The sequence below is a fragment of the Alligator mississippiensis genome, chromosome 3, assembly GCF_030867095.1.
Source record: "Alligator mississippiensis isolate rAllMis1 chromosome 3, rAllMis1, whole genome shotgun sequence".
NCBI lineage: Eukaryota > Metazoa > Chordata > Crocodylia > Alligatoridae > Alligator > Alligator mississippiensis.
In genome coordinates this window covers 279589532-279617303 of record NC_081826.1, presented here as the reverse complement: position 1 = coordinate 279617303, position 27772 = coordinate 279589532, and the positions used below count along the sequence as shown (strand labels likewise).

The window sequence follows — 27772 nt, the reverse complement described above, 5'->3', positions numbered from 1 at the left end:
ATGTGGGCAGTGGGGTTCCGCAGGGCTCGGTCCTTGGACCTGCGCTGTTCAGCATCTTCATCAGTGACTTGGATGAGGGGGTAAAAAGCACCCTATTCAAATTTGCTGATGACACTAAGATGTGGGGGGATGTGGGCACACTAGAAGGGAGGAATAGGCTGCAATTGGACCTAGACAGGTTACAGGGGTGGGCAGATGAGAACAGGATGGGTTTCAACACTGACAAGTGCAAGGTGCTGCACCTGGGGAGGAAGAACCAGCAGCATACCTACAGGCTGGGGAACTCCCTTCTTGTCAGTGCAGAGGCAGAAAAGGATCTTGGAGTCATTATTGACGCCAGAATGAACATGGTCCGACAGTGTGGGGACACGGTCAGGAAGGCCAACAGTACCTTGTCATGCATCCACAAATGCATCTTGTGCACGTCCAAGGAGGTGATCCTCCCCATCTACATGGCTCTGGTCAGGCCGCAGTTGGAGTACTGTGTCCAGTTCTGGGCGCTGCACTTCAGGAGGGATATAGACAGCATTGAGAGGGTTTAGATGAGGGCCACCCGCATGATCAGGGGGCAGCAGGTCAGGCCCTACAAAGAGAGGCTATGGGACCTGAACCTGTTCAGCCTCCACAAGAGAAGGCTGAGGGAGGATCTAGTGGCCTGTTACAAACTAGTCAGAGGGGACCAGCAGGTATTGGTGGGGGGGGTCCCTGTTCCCCCAAGCACTACCAGGAGTGACTAGAAATAACGGTCACAAGTTGGCAGAGGGTAGATTCAGACTAGACATCAGGAGGCGCTACTTCACAGTCAGGGTGGCTGGGATCTGGAACCAACTTCCAAGAGAAGTGGTGCTCGTTCCTACCCTGGGGGTCTTTAAGAGGAGGCTAGACAGACACCCTGCTGGGATCGTTTGACCCCAGTGCTCTTTCCTGTGATGGCAGGGGGTCGGACTTGATGATCTGTCAAGGTCCCTTCCGATCCTACAAACTATGAAACGATAAATGCGGCCCTACTACCGGCAAACATTCTCCACCTCTGCCTGGGGGTTCAGATGCTTCCAAATCCTTTGGTAGGCATCCTACGTGCAAGCCCAAGCCCAAAAGCTTGGGGTTTGGATGCCCCCAAGTTTGGCTTGCTCTTAGCCAGATGGCCACAGGAGCAAACTAGGGGGGAGTCTCCCATTTCCATGAATTCAGTGTGTGGCCAAGATCCTCCTACTGGAAGCTGGCCAGCAAGAAGTTAACTGTGGAGGCTCTCGCGTCCTTTTTGCAAGCAGACACGGGTGCAACCCACCACTATACTGCGTTATCTCAGTCATGGTATTTCCCCACAAGGAAAGACCAGTGCAGCCCATCTGAATAAGATATATGTTAGTGCCCATTGTGCTCAGTCCCCATCAGCAACAACTTTTTCAAGTCATGGTGAGTCTACATTAGAATATTTTTCACAGCTTTTTTACTCCCACAGCTGATCTGTGCCCAATAATTCCTGTTTCTTTACCAGCTTTAAATATCTAGCGAACATCACCAAATGGGACTCCAAATAGTTCACTGAGAATCCCTTTGTTGCCCCGTCCCTCAGCCTATCGCATGTGATTAGTGTGGCCCTTCCCTTCATGAGGTGGAATCAGAACAGGCTGCCCTGCACCTCACTTGCATATACATCTTGGGAGGATTCCAGGACTCATGACAAGAATACCCAGTTCCAGTCACAAGTGGGGGCGCAATTAGCAAATGAATACTTTGTTGTGGCAGGAGTTGTATCTGGAGTACTCGTACAGTCTGAGCACTGCTGAGCTGTGGGGTCACCATGGCTTGAAAAGCTGTTGATTTGCCGGGAACTAGCTGATTTTGCCAACTATTTAGCCAGTCTAACAAAAGATCTCACATTTACCCAAAGAATCTTGTCTGTCAATGGCAAATCATGAGCCTTTTGGCTTTGAACCAATATAATGTTTAGTTCATATTTTCTATAAGTAGGTATAAAAGTATGTTTGTGGAGTATCTGTGCAAAAACTTGCATCAGTTTAAAAAACAAAGATAAAATGCATCAGTTCATCAGTCAGCATTTTCAGATTTGCTCTCCCTGAGCATATGGAAATGAAGAGCAGGCTCTGACAGTTGGGGGGCTGAAGTGGGGACAAGAGGTGCTGCAGGAGGAAGTAGTGGCGGGGGCGGGGGGGAGGGGAATGTGCTAGGGGGCCACCTCCCCCTAGATTTATTTTTGGTGCTGTAGCAGTAGGAAGGGGACAAAATCAAGGCAAACCCCCAATAATGTGATTCTATGCCTGGAACATTTTTAGCAAATGTATACATTTTGCTTATATAGGATCTAATTCCTGGGACGTCATCTTATAATCAGGGTAGTCTTATATTCAATTAAATACAGTAATTGAAAAAAACGTTCACTAATATCAATGTATTATTAGTCAAAATATTCAGCCTCTGTAAAACATTTTACATCTTTATATCAAAATATATTCATTTTACTGTTACTACTACTCTCTACTACTATTAAAGAGTGAAATTTCAGTCACTTAGAAATACATTTAAGAAACTGTATCTGCATCAGAGCTTGTTCCAGTACAATCTAGACAGCTCTGTAGGGTAACTTGGTCCATGCATTTTACAAGACACAACCTTTTGATGACAGGTTCCTCTTGAATGCAGTTTTGGTCAGGCTGTCTGGTAGTCATGGTCTCCTAGTATCTGCTTTCAGATATACAGACACCTGCTTGCTAATCATCAAGGATCTAGTCTGCATTGATATCACACAGAAAAAAAGGGAATGGTTACTTACCCCATAGAAACTATAGTTCTTAGAGATATGCTGCTTTCATGAATCTGTCTTCTTCCCCAATGTTGCAGAGATCTTCAGAATTTGATATTGTTGAAGGAATTGAGCAGTTGGGCCCACTGAGTCCTTTTTGCCCATAGGTGGGAGGCACAAGGACCTTAAGAAGATGGGTGGGGTGCCACAGAATCCAGTCTTGCAACCGGGCCCGGATGAGCTCCATCCAAGGGGCCGGGATGAGCTCCATCCAAGGGTGCTGAAGGCACTGGCCGACATCATTGCAGAGCCACTGGCGGGAATATTTGAAAGCTCGTGGCGCACGGGCCAAGTCCCAGAGGACTGGAAAAGGGCCAACGTGGTCCCCATTTTCAAAAAGGGGAGGAAGGAGGACCCGGGCAACTATAGACCTGTCAGTCTCACCTCCATCCTTGGCAAAGTCTTTGAAAAAATTATCAAGGCTCACATTTGCGAGAGCCCAGCAGGACAAATTATGCTGAGGGGAAATCAGCACGGGTTCGTGGCAGGCAGATCATGCCTGACCAATCTAGTTTCTTTTTATGACCAGGTTATGAAACACCTGGACACAGGAGGAGGGGTGGATGTCGTATACTTAGACTTCAGGAAGGCCTTCGATACGGTATCCCACCCCATACTGGTGAACAAGTTAAGAGGCTGTGACTTGGACAACTACACAGTCCGGTGGGTGGCGAATTGGCTGGAGGGTCGCACGTAGAGAGTCGTGGTGGATGGGTCGGTTTCGACCTGGAAGGGTGTGGGCAGTGGGGTCCCGCAGGGCTCGGTCCTTGGACTGATACTCTTTAATGTCTTCATCAGTGACTTGGACGAGGGAGTGAAATGTACTCTGTCCAAGTTTGCAGATGACACAAAGCTATGGGGAGATGTGGACACGCCGGAGGGCAGGGAACAGCTGCAAGCAGATCTGGACAGGTTGGACAAGTGGGCAGAAAACAACAGAATGCAGTTCAGCAAGGAGAAATGCAAAGTGCTGCACCTAGGGAGGAAGAATGTCCAGCACACCTACAGCCTAGGGAATGACCTGCTGGGTAGCACGGAAGTGGAAAGGGATCTTGGAGTCCTAGCGGACTCCAAGATGAACTTGAGTTGGCAGTGTGACGAAGCCATCAAAAAAGCCAATGGCACTTTATCGTGCATCAGCAGATGCATGACGAATAGGTCCAAGGAGGTGATACTTCCTCTCTATCGGGCGCTGGTCAGACCGCAGTTGGAGTACTGCGTGCAATTCTGGGCACCGCAATTCAAGAGGGATGCGGATAACCTGGAGAGGGTCCAGAGAAGGGCCACTCGTATGGTTAAGGGCTTGCAGACCAAGCCCTAAGAGGAGAGACTAGAGAAACTGGATCTTTTCAGCCTCCGCAAGAGAAGGTTGAGAGGCTACCTTGTGGCTGCCTATAAGTTCATCACGGGGGCACAGAAGGGAATTGGCGAGTATTTATTCACCAAGGCACCCCCGGGGGTTACAAGAAATAATGGCCACAAGCTAGCAGAGAGCAGATTTAGATTGGACATTAGGAAGAACTTCTTCACAGTTCGAGTGGCCAAGGTCTGGAACGGGCTCCCAAGGGAGGTGGTGCTCTCCCCTACCCTGGGGGTCTTCAAGAGGAGGTTAGATGAGCATCTAGCTGGGGTCATCTAGACCCAGCACTCTTTCCTGCTTATGCAGGGGGTCGGACTCGATGATCTATTGAGGTCCCTTCCGACCCTAACATCTATGAATCTATGAACCAGGGAAGTCATGGTCACCCACAGTGAAATAAATCTTGAAGAACAAGTTATTGGAAAGTAACTCTTTTTCTGATGTATATATTTTCTCAGTAATATACAAGAGTCATTGAAGACACAGGACTTAGACTCAGCAGCCCAGGATATCTCAGAACAGACAACTACTGAACTATTAAATACCTATTCAGAGGATGAATATATCAGAAAAATTCAAAAACGTCTAGAGGAAGACACTTTTGCCCGAGAGCAACGAGAAAAAAGACGACGAAAGATGTTAATGGAACAGCTAATAGCCCATGAAGCACAAGAGGTGAGATACCTGTGCTGTGCATTACGTAGAGTTATTAATTTGAAAGGGAATAACAAAGCAAAACATTGTGCATTAGTTGTACCCCTAACAGCAGACTTTAGCTATCAGAATATTTTCAGAACGGCAGGGAGATTTGAACTTCTTGCAGTTGATAAAATGGATAATATCATCCTCGTCTCTCATTTCTTTTTATAAGATGGAAGTGTAGTCATTCTGATTGGCATATATTTTGCTTTTGAATGTATTGGTGTTGGGAACATCAAATGGGAAGTTGCTGATCAGCTGGAACTTCTTATCTTCTTATCTCAGATGATACTACTATTTTTGGAAGGTTTAACAAAATCTGTTCACATTTTTTTTATTATAGGAGTAGAGAGGGAAAAAGATCCCTTAAGAACTATCATAGCTCAGTTCATGTCTATAAAGCTAAGATATTTTAAAGTAGGAATAGGTGTAGTCCATACTTTCCCCTTCAGAATAACAAGAAAAAGTTGAACTAAAACTTCCATAATGTATTCATTGCAAAATCCTGTATAATACATAAGATTAAGATTGCAAATTTGAACTGTAACTAGGTTATATCTCACACATGTAATTATTTATTACTGGTTAGGCTTGTAAAATCTACAAGTGCACATTACTTTTAACATGGCAGAGCTCATATTGAATTTTACCCACAGTACAGAAAGTGAAGTACATGTATAAATCTTTTAAGACGGTCTTTTGCTATTGAAGCCCGAGTTCTGTGTTCTGTTTTTCCCATTTCTTGCTGTTCTTCATAAAACAGCATGTAGTTGTTCTAGTCCCATTTAATTAAAAAAAAAAAAAGTCAAATAAAATATGGTAATAAATGTAATGTTTATGGTAATAAATATAGAATTAATGTACTACATCAGACACAGTTATGTGTGTTTGACCACTGGATGCCACTGTTGTCTCAGATGTAATTTAAAAAGTTTTTTTATGCATTCTCTCTCAAATAATTACTATTACAAAGCTTTCTCATATTTAAGATCTGAATGTGTGTTTTCTATAGTAGTAGGATGTTGTCAGTGCCCTTTTCCTACTGCTTTACTTGTGGTAGGCTCAGTTGTTCTTGGTGTTTTGGGTCAATGTAACCAGTAGATGTGCAATATAGCTGTATGTGTATTTTTTCAGAATAAGTTAAATAGACACTTGTATAGGATGGTTTAGATAGGGATGATCTTGCCTTGGGCATGGGTTTCATAGACATTAGGGCTGGAAGGGACCTCAAAAGATCATCAAGTCTAGCCCCCAGCCCCAGGGGCAGGAAGTCAGCTGGTGTCAAAGGAGCCCAGCAAGATAAGCATCCAAACTTTTCTTAAAAGAGTCCAGAGTAGGTGCCTGCACCACCTCTGGAGTGAGTCTATTCCACACGCTGGGGGCTCAAACAGTAAAGAAGTTTTTCCTTATGTCCAGCCAAAAGTGGTCTTGGAGGAGTTTGTGACGGTTGGTCCTGGTCATCCCTTGGGGCGCTCTGGTGAACAGGCATTCCCCCAGATCCTGATGCACACCCCATATGTACTTATAGGCTGCCACCAGGTCACCCCTGAGCCTGTGCTCAGGTTGAGGAGTCCCATGGCTCTCAGCCTCTCTTCATAAGGCCTATTCTCTTGTCCACTGATCATGTGCGTGGCTCTCCTCTGGACTCTCTCAAGCTTCTCCATATCCTTGAATTGTGGAGTCCAGAATTGGATGCAGTACTCCAGCTGCGGCCTCACCAAGGCCGAGTACAGCAGGAGGATGGCATCCTGAGATTTACTTGAGAAGCATCTGTGGAATCAAGCCAGAGTTTTTTTTGTTTGCTTTACCAGTTACAGCATCACATTGGTGGCTCATGTTCATCTTGCGGTCAGTCATGACCCCCAAGTCTCTTTTGGCCATGGTGCTAGTGAGTGTAGCACTGCTGAGCTTATAATCATCCTGCGGGGGGGTCTTCCCCTGAGGTGGAGTACCTTCCATTTTTTTGGTATTCAACTTCATCAGGTTTATATCAGGCCTATCCTCAGGTGTGGACACCATACCCCAAAGTTTAGTGTCATCGGCAAACTTGGCCAGTCCACTTCTGACACCAGTGTCCACATCGTAGATAAAGACATTAAAGAGAACCAGACCAAGGACAGATCCTTGGGGGATGACGTTGGTCACAGAGCACCACAGTGATTCACTTCCGTGGACTACTACTCTCTGGGTCCGACCTCGGATCCAATTCTCCAGCCATCAGACTGTGATGTAGCTGAGCCCACAGTTGGTCAATTTTTCCATAAGGAGATCATGGGACACCAGATCAAAGGCTTTTTCAAAGTCCAGGTATATGATGTCAATCACTTCTCCCTTGTCCAGGTGATGTGTCACTTGGTCATAGGAGGAGATGAAATTGGTCACGCAAGACCTACCGACAACAAACCTGTGCTGGCTGTCCCTCAGAATGTTGCCATCAGCCAGCTTGTCAAGAATGGTCTCTCTGATAATTTTTTCCAGAATCTTACCGGAGATCGAGGTCAAACTGATTGGCCTGTATGTCTCCGGATCTACTTTCCTCCCTGTCCCAGGGGAGCGGGGGCACTGGGAGACCCCTGCGGCGGCCAAGGGGTCTGCTTACCTCCCGCAGGGCCAGAGGCGCTGAAGAAACTCCACACGCCAGTGTTGCCGGCGTGGGTCATCAGCCGGGCGTTTATCTGGCTGCGGCTGAGCGGCGGGGGCAGGGCACGCCGGCCGGGAGAAACAAAAGGCGGCCCTGCCGAGGCAGCGGGGCGGCTGAAGGGAGAGAGCTGGAGCGCAGAGCCCCAGCGAGCAGGGGATCAGCCGCCACCCGCAGAGTGCGGGACGACGCAGGGAGGAGGCAGAGCCGACTGTGAGCAGCGCGGCGGAGCACGCGGGAGCGAGACGACGGGGGGAGAAGTCAGCCCCGTAAGTGGGGTGACAGCCAGCGGGGAACCCGACACCCGAGGCGGCAGGAGGCGCGACAGCAGCGCCGAGAGTGGAGCCAGCTGCACCCCACACTACGGAGCCGACGGCGCGGGTAACCGCGACAGGGACTATTGGAGAAGCAGAGAGGCCATCTGCATTCCAGGGAAGGCGGGGCCAGGTCAGCATCCCTACTGGGAGAGGCATACCCGGTCCGAAGACCGCTGGTAGTGGCCGGGGGGACTGAGCCAAGAGAGGACGAGATGAGGACGGGTTGGAGGTCAGGATAGGAAGACCTAAGGTGGCATATGGCCGGGGTGTAGGGGAGGACGGAGCCCCAAGAGTACCCGCGAAGAAGCGCTCCAGCACCGGGGGATACCCGAAGGGAAGACCCCCCACTGAAAGAGTCATCAAAGTCGTGGCAGGCGAGTTCTGGGGTCCACCCTTATACCAGACGGGGTAAACCCTGGGGCGTACCAACGAAGCCCGGGTGCGCAAGATCTTGGGTCCGGGCAAAGGCGGCGCGTGAACTCCTGGTCGAACGGAGGCGGGCACACTCCTTTCCTTGAAGATAGGTACCACACTGGCCTTCTTCCAATCTTCAGGTACTTCACCTGAGCATCACGAGTTTTTGAATATTTTTGCCAATGTTTGGGCTATGACACCTGCCAGCTCCTTAAGTACTCTGGGGTACAATCTGTTAGGCCCCGCTGACTTGAAGGTGTCCAGCCTCTCAAGGTGTTTCTTTACAAGGCCTACACCAATGCTAGGTATAAATTCACCCTCACCCTGGCCATCCCACATCATGCTAGGCAGGGTGGTCCCTTTGGGCTGATGAAAAAGGGACGCAAAGTACCTATTAAGTAGGTTGGCTTTTTATTAGGTGTCAACTATCAGTTGTCCCATTTGGTTTAAACAGGGGTCCAATGTTACCCTTGCTTTTCTTCCGACTCTCCACATATTTGAAAAAGGACTTTTTATTGTCCCTGATATGTGTAGCTAGTTGAAGTTTGGTTGCAGCCTTAGCTTTCCTGGTTCGCTCCCTACAAGTACGGACCAGTACAGAACACTCCTCCTTGGTGGTGATTCTAGTCTTTCATCCTTTATAAACCTCTCTTTTTAGGTGTAGGAGGCCCATGAGTTCCCTGCTGAGCCAAGGGGGTTGCTGTGCCCCTTTTGCTACCTTCCTCCGAGATGGGATGGACATCCCTTCTGCTGTCAAGATCGCTCCCTTAAGGAGCAGCCACTCCTCTTGAACTCCTCTCCTTGTCAAGTCATGACCCCTTAATGCCTTGAAAACAAGCCTCCTGAGCTTATCAAGATCAGCTTTCCTAAAGTCGAGGACTTCTGCATTGCTGACTGACTTTTTTAGCTTTGCAACGGATAGTAAAAAAGTGATCAGCTTGTGGTCACTGTCTCCCAGCTTTCCTACGATTCTTAGGTTGCTGACTAGATCATCCCCTTTGGCCAGTACTAGGTCCGGCAGCGCTTTACCTCTTGTTGGTCCATAGATTTATTGAGTCAGGTAGAGCTTGTCCATGTACATGAGGAAGCTTTGTCACCTTTCAGATTTGGCTGAGTACTCTGCCCATGAGATGTCTGGGTAGTTGAAGTCTCCCATGACACTCATGCACTGTGAGTATGCAGCCTCAGCCACTTCCTTGGCAAACCTGGTGTGGTCTTTTTCCTGGTTAGGAGGTCTGTAGTAGACTCCTACCATTGTCCACTGTGCCACGTTCCCCATGTATTTTAACCCAGAGGGACTCCAGTCATCCTCCCCGAGTGCTAATGTCAACTTAGAGGCTCCCTGACAGAGAGAGCTACACCCCCACCCCTTTTATCAGTATGATCTCTCCTGTACAGGGTATAGCCATCTATACCTGTGGCCTAGTCATAGGTGGAGTCCTACCAGGTTGGATTAGATGGCCTTCTGAGGTCCCTAACGGACTGACTATTCTATGATTCTGTTATCTTGTTAACTGCCATAACATTTCCTTCTCTGAGAAGACTTGAATGGAAGGGTTCTTTTCATTAAATATTGTTGCACTTTTGTCCAGTTGCTGAATGACAACTTCCAAGTAAGATGCTCTGGTTTCATTTTTAAGGCAGGTTCCAAATATTTTCATCATTTTTCCTGGATAATTTCATCATCTTTTGTGGATAATTTCAGAATTAGGGTGTTATTGAACTCTCAGCATTAGCTATTTGTTATTTGTTGGTTCTTTGGATTATCACAGTGCAGTTTCTATTTATTGTGTTTAAACAAGAAGCCTGTTGAAACTTCATTGGAAAATGCCCTTTTCAAAGACATGTTGCCCAGATTCCTGCATTTTTGGGTTAGAACTTGTCTACATTTGAAAACAAAAAAACCCCACAAAACAAAACAAATCCCTCCTGTTCCTAAACAGCCAGCAGTTCTCAGTTTGGGGTTGTAGAGACTGTCCTAGAAGAAAGATGTCCAAAACTTCAGTTAGCTCATTAGAACTAAAAGTCAAACTGATGGCAGAGTACAGACAGTCAAAAAGCTCGAGGCCGAATTGATGTAGCCATTGCAGGTTAGTCTAAACTGCACAGATGAAACTGAAACAGAAGTGAACATACATTTACATTTGATTCAGGAAGCGCAGTGGCTCAGGCCAGAAGCTGGGAGGCACTAGAGCACAGCTTTCTGGCATGTAGTCAGCATGGGCTGTGTGTTTGCTTCCTGTTCCTGCTGCCCCTGAGGTCTCTGGGATTTGCAGTCCAATCATAGAAGCAGGACTCTGCAGAGTTGCTCATCACTTCCTCTTCCTGCTTTCAGGTGCCCCTAGGATTTGAAGTCCACAGTTACAGCCAGCAGTAACTTTCAGTAGGTTTAGCAGGGCAGCTCTGTACTTGGGGGCAGTGGGATTGAACCAGGGAAAAGGAGGGTTAAAATCCCTTTCTGGCCCCAGACCCTAGCCAGGGTTTGCCTGGGGGACCAGTCCTTGCCCCTCCACCCCAACCCTTCTCTGCTGGAGCAGCCCAGCCCAGCTCAGGACTGGAAAGCATGATGGGATGCTGGGGGACTGTGATTTAACTTGAACCAGGAAGGGGTCTGGGACAGAAGTTTCATAAACCAGTTTGACTCAAATCACTTAAGTCTGATACTACATTCAACCAGGTTTATCTTAAACCAGTTTCAGTCATTTTGAAACTGGTTTATGTGCACTGAATGTATGTTCTGTTACAGGTTTAAACCAGTTTCTGATCATTTAAGCCTGTTTATGTGTAGCTTCTGTCCCTAGCCATGGAGCCAAACTTTTTTTATTTTTGATAGGCTGAAGAATCTCACAGTTTCATAAGCAGGTAACTGCAAGGGTTACATTGCTTCTTTATGAGTGTTAGACAACATACAGTGGAAAGTTACAGGCTTTAATTTATTTTTCTGACTGTTGGGTCTAGTTCATACTTGACTAGAGCAATGGATACCTCTATAGCATGCTTTAGACACATTCCAGTTGCTGAGATCCCTGGGGCTGCAACATAGAGCTCTCTCTATATATATGCTTTCAAAACAATGTTCCTTAGACTAGTAGTTTGAGCTCATGATCAATTAGATACTGGTTAGTAGGGCAATACTCCTAAATCATCATCAAGTTATAATTGCAAGTCTCCTTTCTTTTACAGGTACTGTTTGTCAGACTATCCCATGAGTGGGAGTATGCAGGGAACACTAAGATGAAATAAAGAACTTTACTTGAAGTTCTTTGAGATGAACTCTGCATATTCCCATAGCTCACTCATATTTCCACCTCTCTCAAACTCTTAATGGAAGCTTGACTCTAAAGAAGTGGAAAGAATATATGTATCAAAGAGCAACATGCCTCTTTTGAAAACCACCCCTTGAGAACACTAGAAAAGCACCCTGGAGAGGCATAGGATGGTTACAGGTTTCCCCTCGATTTATGCGGGTTCTGTATATGCAAATTCACGGTTATGCAATGACTCTTTTTATACCCCAAATTCATCATATGCAAGGTAAATTCACTCTTACATGATTGACTCCAGGGCTCCGCTTGTCCCCACTCAACAGCCCCTGGGCTGTGCCGTACCATGGTGCAGGCAGGTGGTATTGGCTGTTCCTGGGGCCGCTGAAGCAGGGGCTGGGGAGAGTGGGGAGAAGCAGAGGCCGGAGGCATAGCAAGGTAAGTCTGTAGGGGAAGAGGCAGGGAGAGGGGTGTGGCACAGCCCGTTGGCTACTCTCAGGGCTGCAGCAGGGAGCAAAGCAGGGGAAACTGAGTGGGTGCAGAGCATGGGATGGGTGGGACACGGCTCTTGCTGCTATGTGCACCACAGGAGGGCTGTGGGCTTGGGGGCTTTGCTGCACTCTTCCCAGGGGCCGTGTGCCTCCAGATCTGCATGTGGGAGGACAGCAGGCTGCCACTGCAAACTGGGGCCAGTGGCAGCACCAGGCTCTTCCCAGCACTCGGTGGCGGTGCTCAGAGGTCAGGTTGGGGTGGGGGGCTACAGCAAGTTTTGGGGTGGTAGCAGCTCCCCTTCCATTGCTGCTGCTCACCCCGAGCGCCGGGAAGACCCCGGTGCCATCTCTGGCCCCTGCTGGCAGTGGCAGCCTGCTGTCCTCTTCTGCACAGATCCAGGGGCATGCACCCCCTAGGAAGAGCCTGGTGCAACCCACCAGCCCGCAGCCCTCCCGGGGTGCACGTAGCAGCAAGAGCTGTGCCCCACCATCCCATGCCCTGCACCCACTCAGTTTCCTCTGCTTTGCTCTCTGCTGCAGCCCCGGGAATGGCCAACGGGCTGCGTCCCTCCCCTAGTCCCAGCCTTACTTCCTCCCTCCCTCCCAAACATATCCCTATTTGTAACCTTATAAACTGGGTTCCCTTATGCAAATTCGATTTATGCATGCTTTTCTTTGAATGCATATAAATCAAGGGAAACCTGTATTTGACCACCTTGGTGGATGCACCTACTGCAGTGCCCTCTATCTGAGCTCTATGGAGACTTGTGTAGGACACCCCAGGAGTATGATTTGATAGATTCCATCTCAAAGATGTGGAAATGATTGGATTTTCTTGTGCATTTTGTACTTGCATATAGAAATAACCCTGTGTGCGCAAACAAAGTATGTATCCAAATTTAGATCCTGATCCTGTATGAAATTCCTGTGGACAGAACCATATGTCCATGTGGAGCTCATTCAAAGGTTAGGGCCTCAGAAATTGGCTTGATTCCTAATTGAAACATTTGCCCTTAGAAGGATAGAGCTCTAAATCCTCTTAGTAAATGTGTTGTTTGTAGTACTGCAAAGATGTCAGATTTGCTACAAAAAAAGGTCCTGTTTCAAACAGGCACTTCTCTAGAACACTTACCTTTTGGTAGAACCATATGTAATGCATGCATAAGTACATGTAGCGCTACAGGGAATCTCTCAGACCCCAGTATCCTAGAGTGCTTCGTTCTCCCTAGAATGTGGTCTAGTACCATAATTTTTTTTAACGTAAAGTGTTTGAGATGAATTTATATAATGTGTTATGCTTCAGGTTGTAACATGCGAGCAGTGAACACAAGCCCAGGCTTACATGGGATGGAGAGCATTGTCAATGTAGTGCTGCTATTCTTTTCCTTCTGCTTCAGTTTGGACAGTAATTTACCAAGCTGTGGCTGAATTATTTAGGAAAATTTTAGCCAAAAAATGTCTGGTAATTTCCAAAAATAAGGCTCAAGGAAAAATCCTTTGTTTTCCCTTGTTCAAAAAAGATGGTAATAATTTCTTTGCTAAAGTCTAGTACCCACATGCTTTAAAAAAGAAACTTGAAAATTAACAATAAAACATTTCTGCCTGTTATTTATGTGAAAATCTGCCGGTTTGGCAAAGTTATACACTTTTTGAAAAATGCTTCATAAGCTGTGAAGCTCTATCGTGCGTATTGAGCATAATGCTTCAACAATTCTGTCACAGTAGTCATGCTTCAGCCCTGGAGTGATTAGGACTTCTCCTGAAATTGCAGTTCTCAGTTGCTGTCCACTGTGCTATGTCCAGGTGGGGCCCTGCCTTTCCTGTGTTTTCAGTGTTCTTCCCCCAGTACCTCCTCTTCCCAACCCATTCTGACACCAGTGGGCCCAGAAAGGATGGGGAAGAAAGCTGTTTGAATCAAAAACAAGGAGACAGAACCTAGATCTGGGAGCATGTGTGGAGGGGAAGAAAATTAGGTTAGAAAATTAGAGAGGAACATGGCTAATAGGACTGAAAGCTACTGTGGGAGATCAGGGTGGTGGTGGGGTGGGAACTGGGTCTGGCCATATCTATATGTCTATAAATAACTATTTGAATTGCATGCAACTTTCTCTTTGGATATAGAATTTCTTTTTTAGGTAGCGCTTAATAATTTCTCTTTAAAGTACCTTAGTTGAAAGGTGTTTAGAAACATTTAAAGTTTACTTATGCTGCTTTACAAGACCAAGTTGACATTGCATTACTGATATCATCATTATAAATAGAAGTGTGTGTTAGGTTATGTATCAAATATACATGCTTGATATTGAAAAAGACAGATGAATATTGTCATGCTATTTTGTACAGACTCTTTATATGAGAAAGTAATATGTAGTCTGAAACTAATCCGACCAACAAGTTAATCACTCTTAGTTCAGCTTACAATGCTTTATCTCTTAGGAGGCTTACCGGGAGGAGCAGCTTATTAATAGATTAATGAGACAGTCCCAGCAAGAGCGGAGGATTGCTGTACAACTCATGCATGTTCGTCATGAAAAAGAAGTATTATGGCAGAACAGAATCTTCAGAGAGAAACAATATGAGGAAAGGCGACTGAAAGAGTTCCAAGAAGCTCTTGACAGAGAGGCGGTAAAAAACAAATTATTCACTGATTTTTCTGTAGAACAGTCTGTTTTACTATCAATAAGATACGTAATCCTATCTTACATGGAGGAGGCCTACTGTACATGTAATCAGTCAATGCATCACCCACTCTGTCGAATGCACTTTCAGACCGTGGCAGGAGCGACGTCAGGGTCACTGTGCTCTCCCCTGTCGCCTCCTTTACTGTGCCAAACTTCTGACTTGCACCCTCCTATTCTTGCCCGCCATGACTTTGATTGTATATGAGTTCTTTATAGGGAGGCTACCTTTCTTTTGCTTGGCTACAGTTCTCCTGCTTCAGGTGTTCTGTGTCCCCAAGCCTTGTGGGCTATGCATGTACAACACTGTCTTGGCCTACACCCCTCTGGCGCTTGGGCCCTTCTCTGCAATGCAGCCCCCTCTTCTGGGGTTTCTCAGCTGCCCTTCTCTGGAGCTGGGGTCTGTACACCCCAAACTCTGTGCCCTCACTGGGGCTGGGGTCCTCACTCTACCATGAGTCCCCTATTAGGCCTCCTCCATCCCCTTCTAGCCCCACCCAAACCACTGGTGTAATCAATAGCAAATACAAACAACAACCTAAACACAAGCCTCTTGGCTATAATGTAAACATAAGCCGCCTGGCTATAACAATGCTCAGGCCTACCTGAGCAATGCTCAGGTTTTCTCTCCTACCACAGTAACCAATGCTGCACTGGTATTCAGGGTTTTTCTTACTTCTGGCAGGAAGCTCCTTCCTCCTTAGCTGCTGGTCAGGGAACTGCCTCCAGCTTCCTGCCTGTGCTTTATATAGGGGCCAGGCTCTGCCCCTTTCTTCAGCTGGCTAGGCAGGTGTAAGCCATTAGCTCCCTTTGGTTGCCTCAGCAACTGGCACCTGAAGGGTTATCGCAGCACTTCTAGTAGCAGGCACCCTAGTGCCCTGCTACACAGACATTAACACTTGTGATTTTCTAGGCTTGAAAATCCAGTGGTAAATATAGTGCCTTTAACTACAAAAATCCAAAATAAAATCTGATTTAAGAAAAAACATCTGCATGTGCTATTAACATGCAGCAATAAACCCTGGTGCACATCATGCTGGAGTTTATTGCTCCTGGGCACTGTATTTGCACGTGCGCACAGGACCTCAACATATCAAGCCGGGTTCGATCAGCCCTGGCTGGTAGGGAGCCCAGTGGGTCAACCTGCCAGCCCAGGGCTCCTTCTGTCCGGCTCAAATGCTATGGAGGGGCTGGCAAGCTGTGTCAGCTTCTACATGTATAGTGCTGCAAATTAAAAAAATTCCGTAGCAGGATAGTGTTTGTATTTACAAGTACTACCCTGCTGCAGTTAATTAGTTTCCTGCCACCTAATAGGGCCACACATGTAGATGCAAGGACGAAGTGCAGTCGGTCAAAACGCCCGAGGCTGAACTGATTCAATCCTTGCAGGTTTTTTTAAACTGCAGAGATTGAAATAATAACAAGTGAACTGATGTTCACTTTTCAAATAGGAAAGGCAGCCAGACCCCTGCGTTGGCCCATATTAATAGCTGGTAGGTGCTAGAGCACACCTCCCAGTCTACTGGCCACTGCAGAGTGCCTGAGCCCTTTGATTCCCTAAGCCATACCCCCTTCTCAGCTTCCCCACCAGCTAAGCAAGGGGTGAGGAAGGGAAAACCCACCCCTCCCACCCAGCACCAGACCCCCAACTGAGAGCAGCTTAGGGGGGAAAGGGGGAGAGGAAGCTGGAAGTGGAAGCTTTACTCTGCCCTCACATCTCCCCCAGCTGGGAGCCAGGATGGAATCTCCTAGCCCTTCTCAGCCTCCCAGCCCACTGAGGCAGTGGGGGAAGGAAGCCTGCATCTGGGCTTGGCTCTGCCCTCAGAGCTGGGAGCCAGGAACCATGCCCCATCCTCAGCCTGGGGCTGGCTGAGGGAAGGGGGGTACGGAAAGCCTGCAGCAGGGGGCTTGCCTCCACCTCCCAAAGCTGGGAGCAGGACTTGAACCCCTTAGCCATACCCTCTTCTCAGCCTCCATTCGACTGGGGGATGTGGGGAAGGCCTCACTGGGGCTTGGCTTCGTCCCCCACAGCTAGAATCCAGGAGCCACGTCCACTCAGCCTCCAGGCTGGATAGTGGGGAAGCCTGCAGTAGGACTTGGCTCCGCCCCCCAGAGCTGGGAGCCACATCAGACAGCCTAAAAATTGAGAAGGGGGCAGAGCTAGGGGACTCCAGCCCTCCTCCTGGCTCTGGGGGGCCGAGCTAAGCCCCAGTACAGGCTTCCTCCTCCTCTCAGCCACCTGCAGGGCTGAGAAGGGGGCATGGCTCCCAGCTCCTGGCTCTGGGGGCAGAGTCAACCCCCGCTGCAGACTCCCCCTACTCTCCCCAGGCCAGGAGCACCCGGCTCTGGGTCTGGTTCCCCCCTCCCCCCTCCATGCGACTGGGGGTCTTGTCCTGGACCAGAGAGGTGGGTTTTTCTCCCCCAGCCCATCCTCAGCCACCTGGAAGAGTGATAGTGCTCTGGCTAGGGAGCAGAGGAGCAGGGCAGACCCTGTTTGTTGGAGCTGACAGTCTAGCCCAAGGCTGCAAAGCATCATGGGGTGCTGGGGTACTGGGTTAATTTGAACCAGAAGGGGATCTGGGACAGAAGTTCTGTAAACTGGTTTGATCTAAATCAGTTGAGTCTGATACTACAACTAAACAGATTTATCTTAAACCAGTTTCAGCCATTATGAAAGCAGTTTAAGTACACTGAACATCTGTTCTGTTACTGGTTTAAATCAGTTTCTGATGACTTAACCTGGCTTATGTGTAACTTCTTTACTGAGGAGCTTATTAGTCTACTTGGCAGTAAATGTCTTTGTAAATGCCCCCACTGTTATATAGTTTAAAACCTAATTTTGATATATTTTAAAATTATTTTTACTATCCCTGATATTATGACTCCTTTCTAAGAATGAAAGGATTAGTTCGCTGAAGCAAAATGTGGGAGACAATAGCAAAAATCTCTCTTCAAAATCAAGCCTGCAGGTTCCTCTAGGTGTAGAAATTTAATCTTTGTTCTTAGCAAGTGCTAGCTGTGGTGGATTTCCACTCTGGGGTTTTAACGCTTCTGGTCTGGAGTTACTAAAGCCGACATTCACCAAAAGAATTTAGAAATCCGTGATTGAAAGGATAGAGTCAGAGGTCTACCTTCCACATCTTGCATCCCTGTGGACATAATACTTGCACTTATGATATATTTTTCTACCAGCTGCCAGCCTTTCTTTTTGCACACTTCTCCACTAATTAAAAAGCAAACAAACATAATTCTCCCAGCCCTGGAGAAACTGCTTATTCACCATCATTGTGTTCTGATAAGACTATCTCCTGAAATGACAGTTCCTGGCCACCAGGGGCCACTGTGTCACAGGGACTTGCTGACCCCACTTGCTTCTCCCTTCAGTTTTACCTACAAAGATCTGCTTTCTGCCTTCAGTTAGAGTCTATATAAGTTTTCAAAGGTCAGTCAGTCATTAACATTTTTCTATTTAGAGGTCATCAGTATTTTCATATTAATTCTCTGAAGCTGATTAAGACCTTGCTATTTATTTACCACACAATGGGTGTCTTTTCCTGCACCCATCAATGTGGCTGGAACTTCACCCGGTTTTCAACATGATTGTTTCTCATAAATATCAAAAATACTCTTTCTGTGTTCTAAAGATAAATGTCCTATTTTCCCAAAAGTCACTAAACAAATTAATATTCTACTTGGTGTGGAAGAAGTAAGTTTTTTCCTATACTGTATCCATTTTACAAAAAGGTGGGAACTTAGAATATGCAAAAACTGTATTCAGAACTGTAGCTATTGTTTGCTATATAAACAATGCTAAAACATATTTTCTATTCTTGTCTTCAGTTGAACCAGTTCTTTTTTTTTCATGGATTATGCAGATTTTAATCTTTTTTCCCTTTACAAAGTAAAAAGTTTACTTTAAAAAAATCCGTAGGCTCTTGCAAAACAAGAAAAAATTGATTATGAGGAACAGATTCTCAAAGAAAAAGAACTTCACAGGAAAATTGCTGCTGAAATAGTTGAGGCTCGTTATAAAAAGCATTATTCGATGTGCCGGGAGGTGATCAACCAAATTATTGATTTATCAACCAAAACTGGAGAATATCGTTTGTTGACAAACAAGTAAGTATGCTTCAGAAATCAGAGAAAATAATTTTTTTGTTTCTAATATATTTAAAAGAAAAATGTTAATCAGGTACATTATGTTCTCTTTCAAATCACCTGTCTTGTAGTTGTGTTCCATAGTCCCCTCTACACATTACAGGTATCTCGCACTTAACTGATGAATATGTACCTCTGTCTGAGAGTTCATTCTGATGCATAGTTGCTGTTTATTTTCACCCACATAGTTACCTTGAGGGCATTTGGTGCATTGGATCAGATGAATCACATTTTGGGAAAGGCATATGTAAAATCCATAGATTCCCATGGTTTGTTGTGCAGGAGTGATTGTCTTAGCAGTGGAGACGTGTTGATGGGCTAAGCATCTGTTGTGTTAAGGCTGTGTCCCATTTGAGGTCTGTTGAGAGGTGGAGAGTTTGCTTCTCGTGATGAGTCAGGTAAGATTAGGGAGTTGTTTGAAAACCAAGAGCAGAGAGGCCCCTTGCATAATTCCTAGGCCATCTTGGCCATACACTCTAACACTAACTTAACATGTTAGGGCTGCATGGTAGTTTTTCTCACCTGTTTTGCCTTCAGGTGCATTCATGCTTCAGCTTCCACTCACCTCAGTGTACAAGCTTCCCCTTGTTTTCAAGGAGTTGGTGGTTTTCAATTCTGGCCACATCAGATAGTCACATCTCTCTCTCTCTCTCTCTCTCTCTCTCTCTCTCTCAGACAAATAAAAGGTCATAACAAAATACTTCCATAAATAAACTTTCATCCATCCTTGGGTATGTGCTTCTTCTTGACTGCAGACATTTCATACCAGCTCTCTGTTCCCAAAGGATCATAGGTTTTCAGAATTGTGTACAGGTTATACCATTAGACTTCTCCATCTATGGTCTAAACCCACAATTCACAATCAGCGTGCTGGGGCACTCTGGGGTGTCTTGAGATCCTGTCAGCAGTGCTGTGAACACTGTTATGTGTGCAAATGTGATTCACAAATAAACCAAGAGGTTTTAAATAGAAATCTGTAGTATTAAAAGCATTCTGACCTGCTGTGGTCTTTGCAACAGAAAAATGGCTCTATTTTTTCATAGTCAAAATATGAGTGAGAGCTAAGTGCCTGGTTTTTCTGACAGTTGTCTTGAGTCTAAAAAGGTTGAGAACCACTGGTCTAAATAGTCTTTCAACCACACTTGGGACTAACAGTGTTCTATAAGGTAAAAGGGGGTAGCAGGGCTTTATGACATATCAGCTGCTCTGCAATAACTGCCCATGTGCAAGCTCTGGCCCTGTGGTTAGTGGATGGTACTCTGTCTGTTTCAATGATAGCTAAGTTACTGTCATGTGGTTTAGTTTCCACTTATCAGTGGGCATAGGTGGAGGGAGAAAATATTATTTGGGAGACTGAGTATGCGTGCACTTGCATGCACACGCACGCATACCCCTCTGCCCCCCACAGGTAAGTCTGTCTTGGGGAAGGGTTGTGTGGGGGCAGATCAAGGACCCTGCAGTGAGGGGGGGAGTGGAGCAGGGGCAGGGGCTAGGGCGAATGGGGCCCCGGGGCAGGGGCAGGTTGTGGGATGCTTGGAGCCCAGGCAGCTCATCCAGGAGTGGGGAGTGGGGGAGGTTTCCTGCTGCTGCTTGCATCACTGAGGAGGCTTAGGGGACATGTGGCCCCCAGATCTGTGTGCGGGGCAGAGGCAGGCTGTGCTTTGTGCCCTGCTTAGGAGTGATGCAACACCATGTGCCTGCTGTACATGGGGTGCAGAGCCCAGTGGTGGGGATGCACATGGTGTCACTTGGCTGTCAAGGCAGCGGCAGCAGGGCACAGAGCCCAGCCCATAGCAGCAGCCGCCTATGCCTCACACACAGATTGGGGGCACATGCCCTCCCTTGCCTTCCCCAGAATGCACAGTGGCAGGAGCCCCCCTGCGCCCCTGGATGAGCTGCCCGGGCTCCAAGCATCCCATGACCTGGCCTGGGGCCCCCTTCACCCAGCCTCTGCCTGCCTCTGCCTCTGCCCCACTCCCTTCTGCACTGTGGGGGGCCTTGATCTGGCCCCCCCAAGACCCTTCCCCTTTACAGAGTACACTTAAACTTGCCTGGCTCCTATGCTGAGTAGTAATCTACACTCCGGGGCTGCGATCTTGGCTGCATGACTGAGCTTGTGTGACTCGCCACCCTGCAGCAGCCCAGAGCCTGCAGCCAGTCTGTCCTGCATTGGCAGGGGGGTGGCGGCTAAGCTCTGTTAGCCTTGGCCTTCTGCTGCCTATGTCAGTGGGTACGTCTACACGAGTGCCCAACAGCGCAGTTGTTACAGTCCTGGTGCTGCACGGGTCATTTTCAACCCTGCTGCGCAGTAGCAATGGGCTATTGCACAGTGTCACGATTCATGTCTGCCAACGCTACATTGCCATAGCGATGAGCTGCGTTGCTGTAGCTTGTCGCTAAGGCAACAGCATCTTGTGTAGACATGCCAACAGAGTAAAAACATGCACTGCCTTTCATTTACCCTGGAACAGCAAAGTTCTGTCCCCTTTGATCTCTCAGTAAACTGTTTCTATGTTTTATACTTTCTGTGAAGTTCTCAATCTTCCTTCACCTCTACTCGGTTAATAGTCCTTTTCCCATGATGTGCTATGGTGTAGAAAAGTAAAGGAGAACTTTTTCCAACTCTTTTTTAGAAATACTGGCTTTGAATCTCTAAACAAGGGTTAGTTCTGTCTTCATCACATGCTGCATGTGCTGTCTTGGTCTACAGATCAGTTTGTTACACTTTGGAGCACCTCGCCAGGAAGCTGCCATAATTTCTCTCTCTCCCCTTCTATTGGGAAAGGACACAACATGTCTCTCTCCTTCTGCAGTAGGCCTTTCTGTAGTCTGCAGTCACACAATGCCTGCTGGTAATGCAGTGACCAGAACATCCTTTAGAGACCAAAATTGGACACAGGTTAGCTTTTAAAGGCCTGTGATAGCCTGACTAAACTGTAATAGACTGAAATAGTAGCATATCCATCTGAGGCTTTGATGCTAACATAATTATCCAAATCTGAATTTGCATCAGGTTTAATGTCACTATCCTTGTAAAGTAGCTTTTAGATACATAGGTTAAGCCATTCAAAGAATGAAAACATTTATTTGTGGCTTTGTGATAAACTTAAGGGTCAGACTATCATGGCTCAAAGATTAAGCCAGTAAGATTAACACTCAGTTAGGTTGAGTTAGGTGGTGTATCTTTAACTGAACTTCAGAGACCTTGCTTAATAAAAGTGACCACACTTTTAACAAATGCATTGGCTTTGATATGAAATAATAAAGATTACTAAAATAAATTCAGTGTATAATTCCTAATTCACCATGAGAAGATCCTGGTTTTTGGAAGACTCAATCACTGTTTAACAAAAATCCTAATTCTGTCTCCTTGGAGAGGTCACTGCTACATAGTTTTAACCAGGATGATGCAACCTCCAGTTTTTGTTGTTCTCTATATACTGAAGTTAACTACTTTATTTTCTTACCTACAACATGCCCCCCCAGAAGGTAATCTGCATCTTGTTTTTGAAAGGCACAATGAAGAAAAAAACATCTTTCCTTGTAGTTAGTAACTGAGTAGCAGTAGCTGTGCAGCTGAATCTGCTCGTTGTTCTATTCCCTGTGGATCACTTCAGGTTTTACTTTTGTAGTCACCCAGAAGAGGACCATATTTCTACTACAATTTCCAGAAGCTGGTTTTGGGTAAAAGGTGCATGTTGTAGGTGAGAAAATTTAGTATTTATATTCTAAATGAAAGTGGAGGACAGCTTTTAGACTACTGAAAGCTACATTTTTAAAAATATGGAAATATTGAATGGTTTTGAGACTTCATTGTTCCCCTCTCAGTTTCTCATTTTCCTCTCTCATTTCCTTTTTTCTTCCACTGATCACAATGCTTTTCATGAGAAACTCAGGAAAATAACTATACAATGAGGCCAGATACAGACATTACACTTTTACCTGTATAAGTGATCAGAAACCAGTCTATACCCATAACAGAACAGAAGTTTGGCTCACACAGATTGGTTTAAAAATGGCAGAACCTGGTTTAAGATGTGCCTCCCTCCTCTCCTGCCCCGCCACCAGCAAAGGGCAAATGAGTGTCTGTTCGCTACTGATCTAAACTGCATCATGTATAAAAAAAACTGCATATTTTACATTAATTCTGACTTGGGCTTTTTGAATGCCTGTACTTAGACTGAGTGTGCAAATCTCTGCCCTGTGCTTTTAGATTAAATAGGGATCAACATAGCGTATGATCATTAAGAAATAACCGTATAGTTATGATGATGCGTTTGACTTCATAGAAACAATGAAAATTCAGGGAGCTGAATATAGGATGAGGGAAGGGAAAAAAGGAAAATGGTTATGTTCTAGTAACTGTAATTTCATTGCTGAGACCACAGCATGTTTGTGTAATTAGAATGATTAATCTTAAACTAGAAAAACTGAATAATTTGTAAATTTTAAAAGGTGCCCCCATGTTCAAAGAATAAAAGCAAAGCCTGAATCAAGTTACCTGTTAGAGGAGAGAAAACAATTGTGTAGAGAGAAAGTATGGCTCAGTAGCTGTTTGATATGAATTTTATTTCAGTATAGTGATGTTGAAAATATAAATATAACTTAGCGGTGATTTCATTTACAATGTACACCCATATTTCCAATGTAAATTAGTATAACACATGCATGAGCTGAGCACTGAGTAGTTTACATAGGTGTTTCAAATACATAAGCAGGGCAAGATTTTATCAGCATGCACTGCTACCAAAGGTAAATTTTTGTCAGTATTTCCAAACATTTCATTGTGCAAGATAAAAACAGTATGTATTTAATGCTTAAAGATAATTACAGGCAGAGCCCATATATATAGCACAGTGTTCAGTTACCATAGATCTGTGGTTAAAAAGAAAATTCAAATTCATGTGTCGCATCAAAATGATTAGAGTATCTGTAAACAATGTTCTAGAGTTTTGCCGTTTTATGGTCATATAAGGAAGTCCTAGTTGTTTACTTAAAATAGAACGCTACAAGAGAAAGTAACTGCATGTATTTTGACAACAAAACAACTCAACTTCATTTTTACCACATCTGTTGAATATATGCTGCTAATGGTGTTTTATTTGTTCATCTTGTTTATTGAGCAGTCATGGAATTGTATGTGATGTGTGTTCAGGCCCTGTCTTACCTTTGATAGTAATAATACTCATACAATATTTTTTGTTTGTTTTAGCTGGTAATTGTCTATTAATTCCTTTATAGTGGAAACACAGGTTGAATTACTTTAATATTGGTATGTAAAGTAGGTTTTCTTGGGTAAATTTTGCCCACATATGTTCTGAGCATGCAACAATGAGAGAGGATTTGATTAAGACATGGTGTATATAGCTCCTCTGGATTTTAGCATATAGCTCTACAGATCCTTCAATGATGCCTATCCCAAGCAGGTTCGGGGAGGTGGGGGGGATTAGTGGGGAAAAGCAGGCAGTGGAACTGCTTGTACATCATTCAGCCATCCAAACATGGCACATGGATACAATAAAGGTAAAGCCATTGTTTCTGCCACCACCATGATATCAGCATAGCTGGTTGGGCACCACTTTGCATTTAATTATTAGAGAGAATTCCATCTAAATCCCACAAGCCGCCTAATGCAGAGCCTGCTTGCTTCATTTATGCACTTGTATCTATAATTCTCTGTTAATTTGGTATAACAGCGAACTTAAATTTGTTTTGATTCTGCAGCCAAATTCCAATTAAACTGATGAGGGATTGGAAAGAATTTTTTTTTAATGGAAAACCACTGTATGCACAAGCTTTGATTGAACCTCTGCCAACTGAACCAACCGCAGAGCAACTTGTAGAGCTGGATAAAATGAAGTTGCTAGATGAGAAGGATTATGATGAATATAAGGTACACCTAGCTGGCAAGCCATAAAGGAAGAAAATGCACCTTGTTTTTTTCAGAACAGCCAACATTTTGCTGTGATGTTATAATACATTTTGTTCTTTTTCAGTTTGAGACAGTGGAACTTAATATACATGTCCATAATTAAACGTGTTTTACATTAACCCCATATTGTTATGAAGTTGTGTGTCACTGACTTTTGAAAGCTTATGCAACCCTGAAAAATGTAGTCCTGTGGTGTTTGACCTGAAGGACACCACATCTCTTACTGCATATGATGCCCATGGTGTTACTCCCAACAGATCAGTTAATTACAACATTATAATTTGTATTTAAAAAGAAACAGAAACATGGCTAACACCACTTCATGGCAGATCATGTAAAAGAATATAGTCAGAAACACAGAGCAAAATAAATGCAGTGCTTGTTAAAAAATCTGGTATATCTTGGATAAATAAATTCTTTCCATTAATTTGTGAATATAAAGGAATTTAATGGTATTTGGTGATCCATTTATTTAAATAAGAAGTAATTCTGAAAGATGGCTGGTATTACTGTTAATATTCTGTAAGAATCCAAATAAGAATTTTTCAGGTTTCCATATCTCTTTTTTGTATTTTTAGAGTATAGGTTGTAGTAATACAATTAATGTTTGAAAATGAAATGTTGAAATGCTTCAGTTGAAAAGTACTACTAAATTATTTTCTGGAATTCAGTATTCTCAATTCTCTTCCTTGGAAAAGATACCTTTTATGTCTCGAGGGGCAAGGATTTCTGGGGGCGATATCTTTTATTAGACCAAAAGTTAGACAAACTTGTGAATATAAGACCTTCTTCCTCAGGTCACTGTGCCTGGCTTCCTGTGATCAGAGACCTGAGAGAGAATGTTCTGCATTCAAAAGCTTGTCTAACTTTATCCCAACTACATAGTTGGTCCAAAAAAAGATATCAGCTTAAGAAATTCTTGCCTCTTGCACAATTTTTGGACCATCACAGCTACAACCTCACTGTTATACTACTTTGTTTTGAATTTTTTCTCTTCAGTATAATATGGGGCAATCATTGTAAATAACCTGTCTTTCTACTTTTCTTGTTTGGGAAATGATTACCACACTATATGTTCTTTTTACCCACATCCTGAACCATTTGGTACATTTTCTTTCACAGAGAATAGTAAACTTGTGTTAGGAGTTTGTGGTGAATGTCTGACAGTTCAGATTATTTTCAGCCTTTGTATCTTCTTTAAATGAAAGTAACTTACAAGAATCCTATATATACTGCATTAACAGCTATAATAACTTGGAAAATAACTCCTCAAGACAGCAAAAAAGTAAATCTACTGGCTGGGGGCCAGAAGGCAACTAGGACTTCCTGAGGATTCCTAGCATATGATAGCATATGGAGTTTCAGTTCACATTCTCATTTTTATTGAATTCCTTTAGCACTATCATGGTCATAATACCTAGGCCTTAAATATGATGCAAATATAATGCCACTTTGCATGGCTGGTAGTGTAAAGGGACATTACTGTAAAGAAAAATCCGGTCTTTTTACTTTTAGCATGCATTGCAATATCTCTAGTCTAGTATGTATGACAGTTACAGACCATTTCCAATCACTGTTCTGTGCCCAACTTGCAGTTTCCATATCACAAAAATTCATTCTAGCCATGATAGCACTAAGTTCAAATTAAATATGTATTTTGGTGTATGATACTGCTGCAAAGGTTTTGTCGTTGTATCAGTTCCATAGCAATCTGTGAATTAGGTTAATTGAAAGAACTCTTAAATGACCCTGTTTTAATTTAGATAACAAAGCCAAATCCAGAAATTGTGATTTTTCACCTCTTTTTTTTTTTGTTTGTTTTAATGTCATTTGACCGTATCATCATTCAGAGCCAAAGGAGCCAATGTACATTAGACCTTCACCCCAAGACACCTACTTTAATATCCTAACTGGAGTTGCAATCAAATGCAAGTCATCTTATGCCAATTTCCTGTAGTCTCCATTTTCTCCTATTACAAAATGCATAGTTTGACATGATTTTCTTTCTCTTCAAAAGAAGCTAAGGTTTGAAAAACAAAAACTGCTATAAGCCAACATAGAAAGTTTTTGGTAGAGGTATGTGGGGATCTTTTCCACAATACTTGGCTTATCTTATTTTTCCTCCTTCACTTTCATGAGAAAGAGAGAGATAAATTTGGTAATAAGCATAATCTTCCTTTCCTGCCCCTGGGGCCGTGCTAGCCCTCTGACTCTCGGTTCAGTTCTCTTCACTGACATTTCCTCAATTTAGACCTGCTCCTTTAGCTGACTAAACAGCATACCATTCAGTGGAACATTTTCAAATCATATTTTGGTTACAGACATTTGAACAGAAAATAAACAGAAACAAAACCAGTGCTGATAAAAGGAGTATAGTATAATAGGCTTTTGGTGGGATTGAGAGTCCTGATTCACTGGATATCCGGTTGCATTTAACTGTTGTTTCAATATTGACTCCCTCTTGGTCACTTAACCCAAAATTTACTTTTGAGCAATCACTGACACAGCTAATATCAAAGCAGAAGTGAATCTGAGAGCATGAAAAAAAATACCTTACTGATCTTACTATCTATACCAGATGTGTCAAATTCACTCCACCCCCTCACAGGCTCGATCCAGATGCAACAGCAGGGCAAGCAGCAACAGTGGCAAATTAATGCGGCTGTTGCTGCCTCCCCCCCATGCATTCCCAACAGGGCTCTGTGCAATGGATTTTGGTAGTGAGCCCTGCCCCCAAATTCCTGCCCCCTTTCCCCCGCACCCGGCAAGTCTCAAGGGCCAGATGACATGACTGGGCTGGATCTGGCCCATGGACCATATTTTTTACATACCTGATCAGGCATAAGGCTGTGCTTGTTCATTTTCTTATATATCTGACACATTTTATTGATCTAATTTAGAGCTATACACTGAAGCTATTATTGTTTAATAAGTTCTTAGGCAAGATTTTATTAAAATCAGTAGATTGAGTTGAGGACATCAGGATTTAGTCATTCAG

The 27772-nt window shown here is 44.7% G+C and overlaps 1 protein-coding gene across 6 annotated transcripts in view; it reads left to right on the top strand.

Moving 5' to 3' along the window:
- Positions 1–27772, top strand: part of SPEF2 (sperm flagellar 2) — a 188962-nt gene that overhangs the window by 22890 nt on the left and 138300 nt on the right. For all 6 annotated transcript variants that reach the window (XM_019496054.2, XM_019496055.2, XM_019496053.2 and 3 more), the window contains exons 7-10: positions 4643–4859; positions 14443–14631; positions 18616–18803; positions 24567–24735. In XM_019496054.2, the coding sequence (XP_019351599.2) occupies positions 4643–4859; positions 14443–14631; positions 18616–18803; positions 24567–24735 (763 nt within the window). The remainder of the gene's footprint in view (positions 1–4642; positions 4860–14442; positions 14632–18615; positions 18804–24566; positions 24736–27772) is intronic.